The sequence below is a fragment of the Tachysurus fulvidraco genome, chromosome 2, assembly GCF_022655615.1.
Source record: "Tachysurus fulvidraco isolate hzauxx_2018 chromosome 2, HZAU_PFXX_2.0, whole genome shotgun sequence".
Taxonomy (NCBI): domain Eukaryota; kingdom Metazoa; phylum Chordata; class Actinopteri; order Siluriformes; family Bagridae; genus Tachysurus; species Tachysurus fulvidraco.
The window spans coordinates 9,483,508-9,503,085 of record NC_062519.1 but is presented as its reverse complement, the minus strand read 5'-3'; the positions used below and the strand labels follow the sequence as shown (position 1 = coordinate 9,503,085).

The 19,578-nt window shown below is 36.0% G+C and overlaps 1 protein-coding gene across 1 annotated transcript; it reads left to right on the top strand.

The window, feature by feature from the left end:
- The first annotated feature begins 5,769 nt into the window (after positions 1 to 5,769).
- Positions 5,770 to 17,549, top strand: mcrs1 (microspherule protein 1). The gene is made up of 14 exons (XM_027165530.2): positions 5,770 to 6,198; positions 6,441 to 6,612; positions 7,320 to 7,458; positions 8,040 to 8,204; positions 10,340 to 10,449; positions 10,582 to 10,690; positions 11,798 to 11,936; positions 12,046 to 12,121; positions 12,326 to 12,354; positions 12,480 to 12,572; positions 12,723 to 12,805; positions 14,236 to 14,323; positions 14,446 to 14,573; positions 16,710 to 17,549. Exons 1-14 carry the CDS (start codon positions 6,189 to 6,191, stop codon positions 16,794 to 16,796), a joined length of 1,428 nt encoding a protein of 475 aa, XP_027021331.1. The 5' UTR covers positions 5,770 to 6,188; the 3' UTR covers positions 16,797 to 17,549.
- Positions 17,550 to 19,578: the final 2,029 nt, after the last annotated feature.

Sequence of the window (19,578 nt, the reverse complement as noted above, 5' to 3'; positions counted from 1 at the left end):
GTCTGTGTCCAGGGAAAAGGCCAACAAAACTGTATGTTTTACAGTGCGCATTAGGACAGTGCAATAACAGGCCTTTATTTCAGATTCGGTTCCACGCTCGGCCGACAGGATGCGGTAGGTTAGGGCGTAGACTGTTTCCTTGTTTCAGTGATAGCAGTTGTTCACCCACATTTCATGGAACTGTGGAAAATGTTGGCTTTGGCACAACTGTATGTAATTGAGATGGAATATAAGATGGCACTCTGTCAGCCGAAGCCTTTCAGCCAGCCTTATAGAAGATGTCTGTGCTGCAGTGACTTTAGAAGAAGAAATCCAGTTTGAAAACAACTAAGTAAATTAAATAACAGGAGTAAAAATTTACCAAAGTAAAGTGACATTTTCTCCATCTATAGAATTAATAATAATTATATTAATTAGTAATTAAAATTAATAATAATTAATACTATATATTTGTATAAATATACCAATATTCATTATAGTAATTAAGAATTAAAATTCAGGTTATGGAGGAAATCTTTAATTAGCTTTTTTCAGACTTAATTACCTCATTATAAATGTACATTTAAATTATATATTCACTAAACTTACTGAACAAAAACATATTGAATGTATTTGCCAACAATTTGTTATTAATGTTGTTATGTTATTATTGTACTTTTTTCTGTACTTGTAAAAAGTACATTAAATGTAATTAAATAAATATAATACTGGATGGGTTAATGCATGTTTATGTCCCTTTCAAGTCAAGAAGCTTTTAACAGCTGACGCAGTACATGGTGAAATCCGTAGTGCTACAAAAACAACATAAAACCCAAAAAACTTTGTGTCATGGACGTATAGTTTATCATTTACTTGCAGTCATTCTAATTTATAGAGCTATAGTTATTTTTATACAGCTCATGTAGTTATGTATTATTATTATTATTATTAATAATAATAATAATAATAATAATAATAATAATAATGTTGATTTAGTCATATTAGTCATTATGTATCATGTACAATTACAAGTGCAATTTACTCATTTTAGAGAAAAAACATCTCCTTAACCTTTGCAAATGCTTAAGGTCATTAAAAGGTGTTGTATTTAAATAGAATAGAACTTGTACAAGATCCTATTAGAAAAAAAAAAACAAAGGCATTAGAGAAAGAAACCTGGAATAAAAAGGCAAGTAGTCAAGCAGGTTTCTTATTTTTTTCATTTCAAACAGTTCCTCTTACCTTCAGGCTACAACCCTATGTAGAAAACACACTTCGCAGCTGTTTTTGTTAAGAAAACCAGTGAATTATAGAGTTCATGCTGCTTATACAGTAAATGGGCTCATAATCTGCACGTGTTCATGTTTTTTCTTGAGTCATCACACATTCCATTTTAAAAAGCACACTATAAACATTTCAAACAAAGCTGCACTCTGATGGTGATCTATGTAGACAGGACGACCTCATCTACTCCACACATCACTCATTTTCAATCATTCCGCATTTCTCAGAATGTAACCCCAGACATGTACTGTATCATTTCAAACTGTAATGAAATTTTTAATGCAGCACAGATATCCAAAAAAACTTAGCAGCTCATTTTCAGCAAATTTGTCCCAGACACAGATTTGGCTCTAGCACACAAACAGAGCAGGAAAGCAGACGCCAGTGACACAGGCTTAGGATGGTGGGGCAGGAATCAACACAGATGACTACAAAGCACCATCAGCTCCATAAACTACAAAGCATGATAAAGTAAATATGTCAAATATTTAAATGTGAAATGCTTTCACACAATGTAAAAATGTAACACAAATCATTATTATTAGAATAATCAAATTATTAGCATGTGGACATAATAATAATAATAATAATAATAATAATAATAATAATAATAATAATAATAATAATAATAATAATAATAATAAGTTATTGGGCTGCAGTTAGGTTTACATCACTATTCTCACCAAGTCCAACATACGTGTTGTAATGGTTGTTGTTGTTGTTGTTGTTGTTGTTGCAGCAGCAGTCATCTTTTATTACTGCAGGATGGTTTGTGTTTGAGAAGAAAATGGAAAGTCTCTTAACAGATTACACTTCACACCAGACCAAGCGATAACCTCAGTTACATCACCATAAATGACTCGGTCGCCATCTAGTGGTCATCATTACATGTGCATGGAGAAGCCAATAAAAGTGTCTTTACATCATATTTATATACGTATTTGCAATTTATGTTAAATGTATAGGTTTGTCGAATTGTGCTGAATTGTTTCTGAATAGAAGCTACTGGATGCTTGTGACATGTAATGTGTGAGGAGAGGGTAGAATTTTTTTTACATGATCATTTCTGATATATTACTGAACTTAATGATTTAACTGGGAAAAAAAGACAAGTCAGAGAAGAACAACAACCTTATGTTTTAAGAATAATCTTAATATAATATGTAAAAATCATGCATAAAGTCTTACAATCACCAATAATTATTAAAAAAATTGTTTTAGTATCATTAGAGAAAGGGCATTGGAGTGTAAAGGGCTCCCCCTTGTGGAGAATCTTCACCTTGCTAAGCTTGGGTGAGGACGACTGAGTGGTGTTTGAGTGAGTAAATGATTCAGCAAGTGAGTGAGTGAGTGAGTGAGTGAGTGAGTGAGTGAGTGAGTGAGTGAGTGAGTGAGTGAGTGAGTGAGTGAGTGAGTGATTCAGTAAATGAGTGAGTGAGTGAGTGAGTGAGTGAGTGAGTGAGTGAGTGAGTGAGTGAGTGAGTGAGTGAGTGAGTGATTCAGTAAATGAGTGAGTGAGTGAGTTAGTGAGTGATTCAGTAAATGAGTGAGTGAGTGAGTGAGTGAGTGAGTGAGTGAGTGAGTGAGTGAGTGAGTGAGTGAGTGACAGAATAGAGTTAAGTGGACAAATAGGTTACATGTAAAGTTACAGACATTTCGCTCGGTTTGCTCCCACAATACTTTATCATCTGGTTTCCAGCCCCAGTCCTGAAGCACTCATGTACCACACTATTTAGTGTCTTTGCTGCTCTCACACACATGACTCCACATCCAACCTTGCAACAAAGAGAGTGTGTTAAGGCTGATTTATACTTCCACTGAGACATATCTGTCTGCATTTATGGAAAATATTTGATGCGAAAAGGTTTAATCAAAGTCAGGTTGATTTTGTTATGATAAGCCATGGTTTACAGAAAATCTGAGACACCTTTGTCAGGCCAAAGAGGATGCCTATGGAAATGGAGACAGGGTCTTGTACAATCAGGCCAGGAACACTCTGAATAAGGAGATTAGAGCGGCTAAGAAGAGCTACACCAAATAGCTGGAGGATAAGTTCACTTCTAACGACTCATCTTCAGTCTGGAAAGGTCTGAAAGCCATCAGCAACTACAAGACACCATCCCCCAGCACTGTGGAATTTGCTGATTGAGATTTATTGTAGATATGAAACCCCACACTCTTTCTGTCCATCTCTTTACACAACCAGTAACCCCATTCTCCCACTCTTCTATGCTGCCGATCAGTGAAAATGATGTGCACGAGGTCTTTAGAAAGAACAAAAAAAGAAAGGCACCAGGCCCAGACGGTGTGACACCAGCCAGTCTGAAAACCTGTGCTGACCAGCTGGCCCCCATCTTCACACAGATCTTCAACAGATCACTGGAGCTGTGTGAAGTCCCTGTTTGCTTCACTGCACCCTTACTGGACCCCCTGCAGTTTGCTTATCGATCAAACAGGTCCATAGATGATGCAGGAAACTTGGGACTGCATTACATCCAGCAACTCCTGGATAAATCAGGGACTGATGTGAGAAAGTGAGAAAGTTGAGAAAGTTTTAGCTGCCACAGGAGCTTCTGAAACAGTTCTACTCAGCCATCATCGAGTAATATCCGTGCACATCAATAACTGTCTGGTTTGTCTTAGCTACAAAATCAGACACCAGAAGACTGCATCGAATGGTTCGGACATCTGAAAGGATTATTGGTGTCCCCCTGCCATCCCTGAAAGAACTGTGTAGGTTGAGGAAAAGGGCTCAGAAAATCAATCTGCGTGCCCAGTGGTGTAGTCTACGTGATACGCAGGTATACGCCGTACCCACTAGGAAAGGCCAAGGATTTCCGTATACCCACTTAAAAAGCGTGAGGATACGTAACAATATCGTTTTGTGACAGAACTTTCATTCATAAATTCACCCCGTCTGTGTTGCGAACACAGACTGTGGTTGCGATTGCGAATCACTAACATTTTTGGACCATTGGGGCTTCCGTGGCCTGTGACCTGATCTGACGTCACCTATCAAGGAGGAAAATTGAAAAGTATAGTTCACCCAAAAAAATTAAAATTGTGTTATTTTTCAAGATATCATCTTTTGTGTTAAACAGAAGAAAGAAATTCATACAGTTTTGGAACAAATTGACGGTGAGGAAATAGCACAATTTTCATTTTTGGGTGAACTATACCTTTAAGAGCTACAGTTAGCCTTAAATGTTATATGAATATGGGACCATGGTGCACAGGTTTTATCAGCTTTTGTTGCTTATAATAAATTAGAATGTTGCTAACACATAAGCAGTCTTTAATAATGCTCTCAATTACATGTAGATGCATATTTTATGCATTAGTGAGTGTGGTGGTGCCCAGAGGTGGCAAAAGTACACACAATCCTTCTGCATATTCGTAAATATGCATCTACAGAAGTACTCATTTTTTTAAAAGACTCCAGTAAAAGTAGAAGTAGTGACTACACTCCTTTACTCGAGTTACTCATGTACTTAAGTAAAAAGTCGCCGTTACTACTACCTGTTTAGTGTCATGCTGGTAACTGGACTTAATGTTTTATTTATATATATATATATATATATATATATATATATATATATATATATATATATATATATATATATATATATATATATATATATATGCTGATGGATATTTGTGTTCATCAGCCACAAAAGGCAGCTACAGTACGAAAGGCAGGCACTGATGTAGGTGAGGTAGGGTGGAGTCAGCGTTCACATTCATCCCAAAGGTGTTCAGTAGGGATGAGATCAGAAAACAACCACATGTTTACCATCTAGTCTGTTACTCAGAGCCCTAAATTCCAGCACAAACAGGCACAAGAACAGTTTCTTCCTTCAGGCAATCTACCTCAAAAAAAGATTCAATGTTCCCCATTACACAATAACAACGTGCATTAATCTTATATTTATTTGTTACCGCCTCCATCCTAGTACATCCCAGCATCTCATTCTATTCTATTCTATACAATTCTATCATCCATAGCACAAGTGTACATACAATTTATTTATTTTTCAATTTATTTGTAATTTTTTTTGTCTATTTGTATTTACATGTGTATTTTTATTTGCTGTCTCTGTACTGTATGACACTAAAACAAATCCCTTGTATGCGCAAGCATACTTGGCAATAAAGCAATAAAGCTCCTTCTGATTCTGATTCTTTGATGCCAGAAATAAAGTGTAAATAAGAAATGTTTCATAGAGACCTTCTATAGAGCTTCTTGTCTTCTATAGAACTCTATAGGGTTAATGAAAAGTAGTCACCGGAAGTTTACAAAATTAGAGTCGAGATGTTACAAAAGTAATTAATTGAATAAAAAATGAATTAGTTAAAATATATATAAATTGTATTAATTAATTATTTTTTAAATTCAATTAAATGTATTCACAAATAAATTGTATTTATTTAAATATTATTTTATTCGATTAATTACTATTGCAACATCTTGACTCTTATTTTGTTAAAAAAAAAACTTCCGCTGAAACGCACAAACATTACCGAATTGTTGCTACCTTCACATAGCTGCTAGCAACACACATTTAAAAATATAGATATATCCAAATATAAAGACAGGCCAAATTATATTTTAACGACTTAGACTAAATTTATGTATTAAATCTGAAAATAAATTTGGTTGTTTTGGTTTTTCGACACTGCGCTTGGTTTTAGACTTTAAAGCGTTTCTGCTTCGTTTAAACAAAGGTTTAGCCCCGTTAGCATGCTAGCCGCTAACTAGCAATTTTTAGTATATTGACAAATATTTCAAATATTTGGCTTGGGAAAATAAATATACGGGAATTTTTAAGCTTTATCATCTGGAATTTAAACGCTAAAGAATGCACTTTTGGGTGTAATTTCAACATTCTGCTATAACGCTATGCTACACGGATAGCAGAGGCGTCATGGAAAAAGGTAAGGTATTTTTTTTATAAATATATAATATTTTGAGAAACTATTGTATTATTAGAAATCTGGATAATTTAGGATTTCTTAAAGCTGCTAGAATGATGCACCATGTAATTAATCAGTTTATCATGTTGAATAATGTGTACTGTTAATATTGTCATCTGATGATGTTGTGTTTTCATTTTCTTCACTAATGATAGTTGATAATATTGTGTGTGTGTGTGTGTGTGTGTGTGTGTGTGTTTTAGACGTTAAGGCAGATGTGGGCCCTGCAGTGGTTGGAGGGTTAAATGTGGTCAATCTGGCAGCTCAAAGCAGGTCCGAGGATGAAGACCAAGCCATTGTGAAGGAAATGAAGAGACCAGTGGCTCAGGCCTTCGGTGGAGGAGGTCTAGTTCCGAAAAGGAGAAGCTCTTCCAGGTAAAATCTACCTTCTTTTCAGATCAGTTATCAGTTAGACATGAGTTATTTACACATTACTACCACGATGTTGCGTTGTGTGATTATGTTCCTATGTTTTTTTTTCTCAACACTTCATGACCCTCAAACCTATATGTTTTTCTTCCTTGAACAATTGACACAAAGTTGGAGGCACACCGTTGTCTAGAAGGGCTTTGTATGCTGTTGCATTAATATTTCTCTTCACTGGATCTACCCAAAACTGTTTGATTTTGACAGTACCCCTGTGTATAAATCAAGCTCCCTGAAGACGTGAACTGAACGTCATACTGCACGCCATGTACTCTATTGATTTTTTTCAGCTTTTCATTCAATGCCTGGTAGCCCCGTCCCTTTCGTCCATGACGTGTCCAACAATCCACACATTTTCGTTTGTTTTGTGTGTGTGTGTGTGTGTGGAGATTATTCTTACATTTAAAAGGAGATTAAATCTAAATGGGATGTTCAACAAGCACATATGAATATGAATGTTGGTTGTCCACAAACTATTGGCCATATATTGTATACGTCATTTGCTCTTAAAGTGTCTTTTGCAGACGGACTCTAATCATTGATCTATCTCTGTGTAACACTATTTAATTATATTATAATCTTGTTTGGCTTTAGTTTTGCATAAGTAGGTGTGCTTATTCCTGAACAATCATTTAACAGCCATCCATTTTTTATAGGTCAATTAAGAGGAAGAAGTTTGATGATGAGCTGGTTGAGAGCAGTCTGGTTAAATCTTCAAGCAGGGTTAAAGGCCCCCCAGGCATCGAGCCCATCCGCTGCCCTGGGTCTGAGCCATCGTCCAGTGAGAGGAAGAAGGTATTTGATATGAGTCTTGCCACACAAAGAGTTTTTTTTTTTTTTTTTTTTTTTTTTTTCCCCGCAATTTTATTGTGCTGTTTCTTCTCTTTTTATATACTAATTGTGTTCATTGGAGGTTGTTCCATATTTATTTCATTTTTTATTTGTTTTGTTGCTGTAATTATAATAAAAGGAGTATCAAAATACTATAAACAGTGTACAATATCCAATAGTATTAAACACTTGCCTTCAATAAGCAGTGGGTAATGTTTGATGTTATGTATGTAAAACTATTTCCACTTTTTCCCCAAAACACCGAAATAGTTTGGAGAATATTTGTAAAAGGCTTCACTCATCTGTTCAGAACATTTCAAGTTAATTTAGATTCTTGGCTTTGTGCTTATGGACTGGCCCTCTTGAATTCAGAGCAGTTTTTAATAGTGTTCAAATTTGCAATCTGAGTTGATCAATTGTACATTACTACACATTTCCATGTTTGAATGGACGTATGATTGATATCCTCTTGAACATTTCCATCCAGTCTGCAGCCCTGTTTTAACCACCATTGAACAATGGATTTGTTTGTGTGCATTTATCAGGTTTCCAAATCCAGCACGTCTTTAACTCCTCCACTCACCATGCTGATCACACCGTCCCCAATCACCAAACGAGTGAAGAAGAGCAAGCAGCCTCTGCAGATCACTAAAGACCTGGGACGCTGGAAACCCACAGATGACCTGCTGCTTATCAATGCAGTGCTGCAAGTCAGTTTTTCTTTCTTTCTTTCTTTCTTTATTAATTAGGAGTAGTTTTGTCAGCGTAGACCTTTAAAAGCTATTATTCAAATTAACAACAGCCGATGAACTCACAAAATGCAATACTACTGTTACCTAGTTTATATTAATAACAACAGTTGCAGTAGCACTTTATTATATGTATATATGGATTTTGTTTTGTATATACAGTGTCACTTGAAAGTTTGTGAACCCTTTAGAAATTCCTATATTTCTGCATAAACATGACCCAAAACATCACCAGATCTTCACACATGTCCTGAAATGAAATGAAGTGAACACAATCAAGTAAACAAGCCAAAAATATTACACTTCTTCCTGTAATTATTGAGAAAAGTGATGCAGAAATAATCTGTGACTTGCAAAAGTATGTGAACCTTTCCTTTCAGTATCTGTTGTAAGTGCTTGTGCAGCAATAACTGAGTAATGTTTCTGGAAACTTTTGATTAGTCCGGCACAACAGCTTAGAAGAATTTTATTGCATTTCTCAGTACGAACGAGCTTAGAACTGGGATTTTGGTGAGTTTTCTCACATGAACTGCTTGCTTCAGGTCCTTCTACAATTTTTCTTTTGGATTAAGGTCAGGACTTTAATCTGTCCATTTCAAAACATTAACTTTGTTCCTCTTTGATCATTCTTTTGTAGACAGACTATGGTGCTTGTGGTCATTGTCTGTGAGATTCATTTCATTTCTTGCCATTTTTCTTTAGAATTCTCTGGTTTAATTCTGAAAACATTGTTCCATCAATGATGGCACACTGTCCTTCCCCAGATGCAGCAATATAGGCCCAAAGCATGATACTACCATCACCATGTTTCACAGAAGGTATAAGGTTCTTATGCTGTAATTCAATATTTTCCTTTCTCCAAAAATAAGTCCTCTCATTTTAATCCAAAAAGTTTTATTTTGGTCTCATTCATCCACAAATAATTTTCCCAATTGTCCTCTGGCTTGTCCACATGATCTTTAGCAAACTTCATGGGCAGCAACATTCTTTTTGGAGAGTAGTGACTTTCTTCTTGCAACTCTGCCTTGCATACCAAGGTTGTTCAGTGTTCACCTGATGTCAGACTCATGAACATTAACATAAGCCAAAGTAAAAGAAGCTTGTACAGGATCAAGTCAAGTCATCTTTATTGTCACATCACCACAGCACATATGCCTTGGTGAGTGAAATTCTTGGGAGCGAGCTCCAGAAATTGTGGTAGCTCAGTGGTTATGGTGTTGGGCTACTGATTGGAAGGTCATGGGTTCGAACTCCAGGTCCACCAAGCTGCCACTGCTGGGCCCCTGAGCAAGGCCCTTAACCCTCAGTTGCTCAGTTGTAAGTCACTCTGGATAAGGGTGTCTGCTAAATGCCGTAAATGTAAATTGCAGAACCATTTACATACAATAGTAGAAACATAAACAGAACAATTTACAGACAGGTTAGAAAAAAGTAATGTGCAAAATGCTCAGTACCATTGAAATGTGCAAATCTGTCTGATTATAGATTTTTGGAGTCTAAACACTTGAGAGATTATTTTGTAACGTTTTCCAGCTCGATGAGCAACAATAAATCTTTTTATAATCTCAGAAATTTCCCTTATTTTGCCATGATCCACTTCCATAAAAGGTGTCATGAACGTCAGGCATTGATACATCTCTATTCTTTAAATAAAATAGTTAAGTTGAGTTGAAAATAGGCCACACACACAGACCTGATTGTCATCTCATTGACTGAAATTAGATGGACTCTAATTTGACCTTGAAATTAAATAGTAATTCTAGAAGTTCACATACTTTTGCCTCTCACAGATATATAATATTTGAACATTTTCCTAAGTAAAAAAATACCAAGTATAAAATATTTGTCTGATTTGTTTGATTGCATTCACTTTGTCTGCTTTTTGGACTTTGTTTTGAGTCATATTTATGCAGAAATATAGACATTTCTAAACGGTTCACAAACTTTCATGGAAATTTGTCAAATGGAGAAGGAATTCATAATTTTATAAATCTTTAATCTTAGTCTCATTCATTCTTTAAATATTAATTTTTTTTAAACTAAGTGTTCACACATTTTGTGTGTGTGTTTGTGCGCGTGTGTGTGGTGTTCTTAAGACTACAGATCTCACTTCAGTTCATCTGGGAGTGAAGTTCAGCTGCCGGTTCACACTGAGGGAGATTCAAGAGCGCTGGTATGCTCTGCTCTACGACCCGGTCATATCTAAGTAAGTGCAGTGAAAAATGTCTTAAAAAGTGGACTTATTTATTGCACTTTACAGTTTAGCTGGCGATGCCTTCCGATTGGAATTTGAACTGCTTTCAGTGTGGAACATTTGTGTGTGTGATGTCATCTGTAGGCTGGCATGGCAGGCCATGAGGCAGCTCCACCCTGAAGCCATCGCCGCCATTCAGAGCAAAGCTCTGTTCAGCCAGGTCGAGGAGGCTCTGCTTGCCAAGATTAGCTCTGTGAGTCAGCAGTTTTTCTCTCTCTAGAACATGCTCAGTTAAAGACTCTTTATCAGAATAGAAATTCATCAACAAGCAAACATGCAGGTATGCAAAGAAACAAGAAGATAAACACCACAAATGTAGGAGTAAACAGTGTGTTTATACAGAATACTGTTATTTATTAATTAAACTAATACAAAATAACTCATTCCAGAAACTTCTGCTCATCCTCTAGACAAACCAACTGAAATCTCTATTGCTGGCACATGTTTTGGTTCTAAAGAAATCCTAATTAACTAGGATAAAATGTTGGTAGTAATGTACAGTAATAACATTTAGGAGTCTGGTAAATGAAGTGCATTAATAAGGAGTTACAAAAACCAAGGTGTCTATGAATTCCTGTGAATGGAGCTCTAGATTTAGTGTCACAGCAATGCATCACATCACAAACAAACAAAAATAAAATATATATATTTAAAAGAAAAGCAAATGAACTGTTTGAAATGAAATGTTTGCTTTGCAACAGTATTAAGTAGGATTTTTTTCTTTCACTGGTTACATTACCAGTCTACTGATCCTAGTATATATTAAACACTTAACAGCTCAGAAATCCACTTCATCAGTTGGTGGGATTCTGAAGTTGTTCTTATCTGCATTTGACAGTTATCAGTATACACCTGGGACAAGTTGGAGGATATTTTATGAAAACATAGGAAATTAATAACGGATAATATCAGATTTTTTTTTATCACTGAAAACTAATTGGAAGCAAGGATTTTGCTCTCTAAGAACAGATAGGAAATTGCTGGTTATTTATAGAGCAGCAGCCAAAGGAGAAGATAGCTAATGATTAATAAAAACAAACACCTTGCAGGGTCTAATTCTCAGCTTGTTAGGGTGCCAGGGCTACTGTTTTGTGCGAAATACATTTACAATTTTTCTATTTCCAGACTTAATGGCCAAAACATGCTCTACATGCTTTTTTCATTGTGCTATTTCTATATTTTAATGATCTTGTTTGTTCATTGTTGTCATTTTCACACAGTTTTTGTGCATGTTTATTATTTGGGATATTATTATTTTATTTCATTATTTATCATTTCTTCATTTCTGTGTGTTGAGCAGAACAGTCAGCCAAAACTGGAGGTTTTCCAGGATTTGCTGAATAAGCACCCTGATGTTTTCTACCAGTCACGCACTGCTAAAAGTTTACTGATACACTGGCAGCTGCTCAAACAGTACTGCTTACTGGACGACCAAAGTGGTGAGCGTGCAATACATTTGTGCACTTAAAAAAACTTTAAGCCTTTAACCCATGACACTCCAACTCTAACCCATGACTGATCGCACACATTTTCACCTTCTTTTTTTAGTTCAGCCTCTGCCCAAAGCAGATCAGGTTCTTAACTTCTCAGATGCTGAACAAATGGTCGATGATTCCAAGCTGAAGTAATAACACACATCCCTCTGAGACAAGCTGTTCAACACACACTTAAACAAGCCATTTAACTAGAGAACTGGAGCTTTTTAATCGTGTAGCTTGAACAATAGTATTTCTACAATGTTTAGAAATATTCAACTTTAATACACTTTAAATAAATCTTTAGTTTCTATTTTTTACGATGTTTTACTGATTGGATATGTTCTTATTAGGGACAGCAGAGATGAAGTACTGGAACATGGTGAGTTTATCATTCCATGCATGCCCTCTTTTATCTATCCTGTTTATTTATTATTGTCCTACTCATTTCTTTTGTCCGTGAATCTTATTAATTCTGTTCTTTTCAAATCACTGTTTTCTGTATAGAGTTGATGGTTGCGGATCGACACCAGAAGCGGGAGATCAGGCAGCTGGAGCAAGAGCTCCCTCGCTGGCAGGTGTTGGTGGATAGCATCACCGGTCAGTCACACATTCATACCCTTTGTTATTTCATATAGATAATGGATAATCATGAAAAAAATTTAAATCTTGTATTGTGACTTCATACAAGCTTTGAAAATTTTTGTATCCTGATATTACGTATTCAGTTCCCATCACTTGTATATGCAGGTATGAACTCACCAGATTTTGATAATCAGACATTGGCCGCATTGAGAGGACGCATGGTCCGATACCTTATGAGGTCCAGAGAGGTTAGTTTGACGCTTTTCTCTCTCTGTATAGGTTTCCCCCCCCTTTTTTCCATATTAATTTTTATGCTTTTATTTTCCCTTGACATGACCTATTTTGCATGACCTCCATATAACTTTATGGATTTAGCTTTTTCTTGATTTTTTTTTTTTTTTTTTTTTTTTACAATTGGAGCTATAACCAATTGTGTTTTATTATTATTAGGGCCCGAGCACCGACTGGTGTGAAGCCCTATTGTTTTTGCTCAGGTTATTTATTTATTTATTTATTTATTTACACACATTGGCCAATTGGTGTCCTTTAACATGCTCAAAATCTTTGAAATTGGCACACACGCCAGAGTTGTGCGACGCTAGGCTCGGGCAAAGGCTGGAATACGGGTGTGGCAGGGGGTCTCTGTAGCGCCCCCTGTAATGCAAAAACAAACATTTGTGCTCAGATCGGGCAATTATGTACGCACATGTACGAGAGTTGGTACGCATATAGATCTCATCGACCCAAGCAACATCCGCACTTTATACTATTAGCTCCGCCCAACAGGAAGTCGGCCATTTTGTTTTATAATTGCATGCGGTGAACTTTTAAATAGTCCTCCTAGGAAATTCATGCGATTGACATCAAACATGGTGAACATGATGCCGAGACATTGCACTTGCTAAATTCCGAAGGGATTTTTGATATCTCGAACAGTGCTGCCATGGCAAGCCGACTAAGTTATGGCGAATTCAGAGAAACAGGAAGTGTCTTCTATCTAAGCCAAAAAATGTTTTATTGTGATGACACGCGGTGTGTATGTTCGGCCAAGGATTCCGATCGCATCGATGTGCTTATTGTGAGTCCCGGGTATAGCGCCATCAACAGGCCCCAGGAAGTGTGTCAGTCACAAAGGTGGATTTTTTCACAGTTGCATGCAATGAACTTTTAAATACTCCTCCTAGAGGATTCATGCGATTGAATCTAATGCGAAATTGCGAAGGGATTTTTGATATCTCAAACACTGTTGCCATGGCATTGTGTCAAATTTACTTTTATTTCAGGCATATTTAAGGCTTTTGGCATGCTTAGATTAACTTGAAATTTGACACATACAGCACATTTGTCGGCTGTTAAGTGTGGACAAAAAAGGTCAGACAAAGGTGTGTCTCTTAAGTGGCTCACTAGTGCCCCCGTTTGTCTAAAATGTGGGGTTTCATTTACCTGCAGTCCCCAAATGGGTCAGTAACAACATAAAATAGTCCACCGATATTTACCCACTTCATGCACTTGCCCACCATGCATTGTTTTCTGGGAGGCACCGTATAGCGATAAAAAAACATGCGAGGGCCCGCCATATTTATTATTATTATTATTATTATTAATGATAATAATAATAATTATTATTATCATTATTATACTTTTTATTCATTAATTTATTTCTATTTTTTTCTCTTAGATTACCCTTGGACGTGCCACCAAAGACAAACAGATAGATGTGGATTTGTCTTTAGAGGGACCGGCATGGAAAATCTCCAGGCAGCAGGGTACTGATCTAATGCTATGATGTAGATGTAATTTGTAGGTGTAATTTTTCTTGCCCTTGAACATTATGGCCTTTTGAAAATCATTTGCTAATGTAAGATTTGTGATGTGTTGTATTCGGTAGGGATCATCAAGCTCAAAAACAATGGTGATTTCTTCATTGTGAATGAGGGCCGTAGACCAATCTATATCGATGGCAGACCAGTACTGACTGGGAACAAATGGAAACTTAACAATAACTCTGTGCTGGAGGTGAGTAAACATGAATGGTTGTGAGCACTCTCCCTAAAGTCATAAAATGCACAGATTTATTTTATGTAAGACACAAAAATGCAAAAATTTGCCTAAACATATTAAAGTTAGCTAGTTTAATTAATAATCGGGATGTGGTAGCCTAGTAGTTAAGGTGCTGGGCTACCAATTGGAAGGTTGTGATTTCAAATCCCATGTCCATCAGGCTGCCACTACTGGGCCCCTGAGCAAGGCCTCAATTGCTCAGTTGTATAAAATGAGATAAAATGTAAGTAGCTCTGGATAAGAGCGTCTGCTAAATGCTAGAAATGGAAATGGAAATATCAACGATTGTCACAGACCATATTAAAATGCCTATATTTTTGGTAACATAAATCCAAAAAATGTGGATGTAATAATGCTTTTTTTTAGCGATAAAGTATACAATGCCAGCTACAGCTATTTCTAATTTTTAATATATGTGTGTGCGTGTGTGTGTGTGTGTGTGTGTGTGTGTGTGTATATATATATATATATATATATATATATATATATATATATATATATATATATATATATATATACACACACACACACACACACGTACACACATACATAAAAATTAGAAATAGCTGTAGCTGGCATATATATTTTTATATTTCTGGCATATACATATATATATATATATATATATATATATATATATATATATATATATATATATAATATTATACCACTTAAATAATTTGTCTGAACTGTTTAACTCGATCACACAAGCTTCAGAATTTGCAGTGGTTTCAGTAAGTTTTTCAGAGCAGGCTATAGTTGTTGTAATGAGAAATTGTGTTCTTGTTCTTTGCGTCACATTTCTTAAATATCATTCAAGCATTTCCACACACACCGTCAGCAGTGAGTAAACTTTGTATGTTCATTGTTTTGTTGACCTGATTCTGGGGAAAGTCTCTGTTTGCATTCACTGGTTATCAGATTGCCTCTTCCTGTGAAGAGCAGGTTTTGGCAGCAGTTAGTGAAAAAAAGGGCTACACACTTCAGCCTTACTGAAGCATCACACCTTTATTGTAATAATGTTTTATGTAACCTGTGAGAGATTAAAAGACATTTGATTTTCACACTACTTTACAACATTCAGTAAACCTTAAACTGAATCTCCCACAATGGAAGTCAAATTTGTAACCCATGAAATGAATGCATCCTGCTGCTAGATTGCAGTGTTTCCATATCGACCTTTAACTAAAATTGTTTTCTAACAAGTGACTCCAAATGACTACAAATGTCTATGGAGAGAGAATTCGATGCAGAGGAAATACAATTTAATGATAACACAAATTCATGCTTCAAGGAAAACTAATGGTTTGTCTTCTGTGTTACTAGGCAGTGTTACTTTGGCATTTTGAAACCAAAGAAAGTATGCTAAATTTAGCCTCCAAGAAAAACATTAAATTGTCCCAAGAATTAAAAGGGAGACTGCAGTCTCAGCAGAATATGTTTACAAAAGCTACAGCCAAAGATGATGCTGCACAAAAGCTAGCTTTATAGTGGCTGATGTAATGCCCTGAGCATAATGAAGCAATGTGGGTTTCAAAAATACAGAACAATGTGCTTGCACATATTTTTACATTCAGCTAAATACATGTACAATATTTTGCAGAGACAGTTATCTAACAAGGCTGACATGGCCTATGGTGAAAAGGAGTTTAACATATCTGGTATAAAGCATATATATAAATGCTAATACATTAATATGTCGATTAACAGAGTAATTCTTCAGACTATCTTCTTGATCGCTTAGTCTAATGTTATGTTTAAATATATATTATAGAAAATATACATTATAATGTAACGTGAAGGTACAGTATAGGCACAATATTGTTATTAAATGGAATTTATGGACTATACTAAAACACTAGTGAACTGCTTAAGAACATTTATGAACAGTCACATAATACTTTATTTGTTTACATTTTTATGATTTTTATGATTCTTCCTTATAGTTTGGTTAAACACTGAAATTTAAATGATGGCTACACTGTAGTTACACTACACTACTACAATCCCTTTTACTCTTTTGTATCAATTGAAATATTATGAAAACATCTTCAAATATTGTGATACTGAGTGAATCTTTGTTTTTTCCAGATTGCAGGGCTACGCTTCGTCTTCCTCATTAACCAGGAGCTGATCTCTCTCATCAAAGCTGAGACAGCAAAAATGAACCAGCAGTGATTCTCAAATCTGCACCTGATCAGCCAGCTCAGGACTTGTGCACTGCGACTCTGAGCAGAGGTGTGGACTGCTGCCTCGAATAGACTGTCCTGCAGACAAGTCTCCTGATTTCAGAGGGGTTATAAGGGCTCTTATAAGTAAGAATGCCCCTTTCAGAGCCATAAGAGAGGATTTGGACTAAAGCTACAGTTCTAAGTTTTAAATTATAGTACAGTAAAACTGCACCAACATACAATGTAGCCAATATGGACACATCAGTTTGGAAAACAAACAGATCTCTTTATCAATGTTTGTTTTGTGTTTTTTTTTTTTATTTAATGTTGGGATAAGTGTTACTGTTTGAAATAGGTTTTAGGCCCAAATGTAATCTTTACACAATACTTTTCTTATTTCCCCAAGAAAGTTTAAAAATACAGTCATTTGAACATGAGAAGCAACGACTAAGCTTTGGTGTTTTCAATTGCTTATTCTGAACGGAACTTAAGTCGTACTGGATGTTAATAATAGCTCTGGATGTTATTGTGGTTATTAGCCTTTGTAGTACTAATATCAGTGACCACTGTATTGTTTTGCTCAGTAAGTACTCCGACTGAATTTCCAGACTGGTCTTTCTATGGATGTTTTTATTAATCATGGCATTGACATGATTAACATATATATTACAATGGTCAAATTGATGCAGGCCCATTGTTAACGGTGAGAACAACAAACATTTACTGATAAAGTAAATACAATAAAAACAAAGTCAAAAGACCGGTGCAAAATCTGTACATACACACACCCAAACACTTTCTTAGGAACACCTGTACAATGCTTCATTCATGCAATTATCTAATCCGCTGATCGTGCCCCAGCAGTGCAATGCATAAAAGCAGGCTGATGCAGGCCAGCAGCTCCAGGTTATGTTATCTACTGTCAGAACGAGGAAAATGTGTTCTCTGTGATTTTGCCATGATTCTTTTGAGGCCCACAGATCATAGTCTGAATGTTCTGCCAGTGATATCAATGGATCCAACTTTCCTGGTGTCAAAAGGTTCAGGCTGATGGAGCTGGTGTAAATGTGTGGGGAATGTGTTCTTAGTTACCAGCTTTCACTTCAATGCCACATTTTATTTCAGTTTTGTTGCTGAAAATATTCATATTTTCTTGGACACAGTTTACCCACAATTAAGTTTTAATTGCTTCATCCTGCATGATAATGCACCACATGCATTATACCACAAAGCAAAATTTGTCTTAATCTGCTTTCATGAACATGAGTTTAGTCCTAGTCCCAGTCACTGGATCTAAATCTAATGGAACCTGTGGATTGAGGTAGAAAAGGAGATTAGCGGCATTAATGTCTCCCTGGGAAATCTGCAGTAATCGCAATGAATGTTTCCAAAGAAAATTTTAACAATATTTAGCAGGTTTTTTGTACCAGATGGGGTGGTTCTGCAGTGTTTCTAAAATTGCTAATCTGGTTCACTTTGATAAGGAAAACTAAAACAACTTCACACATTGTTCTAGGACACTGCACCTAGAACAGCTTGTGAAGTTATTTCTTTTTTTTTTTTTTAATGCAGACTATATGTATTGCAGCAATTCACAAAGATTTATCCAACCTCCTCAAACTTGTACTGTACAGCAACCATCACAGCTGTACAGCTTAGGTTCAGGTTACACATTAAAAAGGAATTAAACCTACAGAAGTAGCTTTTCTTTCTACCGGGGTCAGTTCATTCCTCCAGACAAGACCATACAAACTAAACTGGCAGATAAGGGTAGCTTTCAGTCCCACAATGATCCCATTCACGCAACAAGTCCTTCAGTGCACTTGGGTAAAAGTCTTTAAATGGCTGAAAAGTTTCTTTACCCATTTCTGTGTTGATTTCAGTGTCAATGACACACCTCCAGATTTTTTCTTTGGGTATCAGGTGTTTGATTTTGGTCACATATGACCCATTCATGATGCCAGTATATTTCTACAGCGACTTGCTAAAATTCAGCCTTTGCATTTTGTTAAGAAGCTCCTAGGATGGGGCATTATTAAAAAACAAGAACCAAGTAAACTGTACAGTTCTAAAGCTGTGATCTTTTGGCTTGTTGCCTCTGCTTTACTATCCTCAATTATTCAGGAGTTTGCTAGATATAGTGGTGGTAGAATGTTTATGTTTTGTGACAAGTGATAGCACATTGAATTCTGCTATTTCTGCCATTATAGATCTGCTATTGCATCTATTATTTCAGCCTAGAACCTGGTTGCCTGAAAAATGTCTTCAAGCACAAACCCAAGAATATATAAAGGCTTCTCAATATAGGTGTGGATTTGAAACCACGTACCAGTATCTATAATTTAGCTTTTAAATTTGTGCTAAAGTTATTATTCTAGCCTGGCTCTAATGTGTATAACCACCATGTTGCATGAATACAAAGTACATGCCAAACACATTTATGTTGTATTAATTATTAGGTGCATGATTCTAAGGTGGAGGAAAACAAGATTATACAAGATCTGAGACATGACTTTATGTAAATTTTAGGATTCACATTTACAACCTTCCAGGTGTTATCAAAAGTGCAAATGCTGATAGACAAGTTGTAAAGTATACGTGAATAGATCTGTGTGGTTTCTGACGGTGTAAAGTTGGACTTGTAAATTGAAAAGATCCACCAGAGTTTACATTTCTTATATGGATTTAAAATCACTGCTTCCATATTAAATGGGCAATAGGTAATATTTAGCGGTAACGTTTATCATTTAACTTTTCTACTTTATCATATGCAAATAGTGACCTAGAGA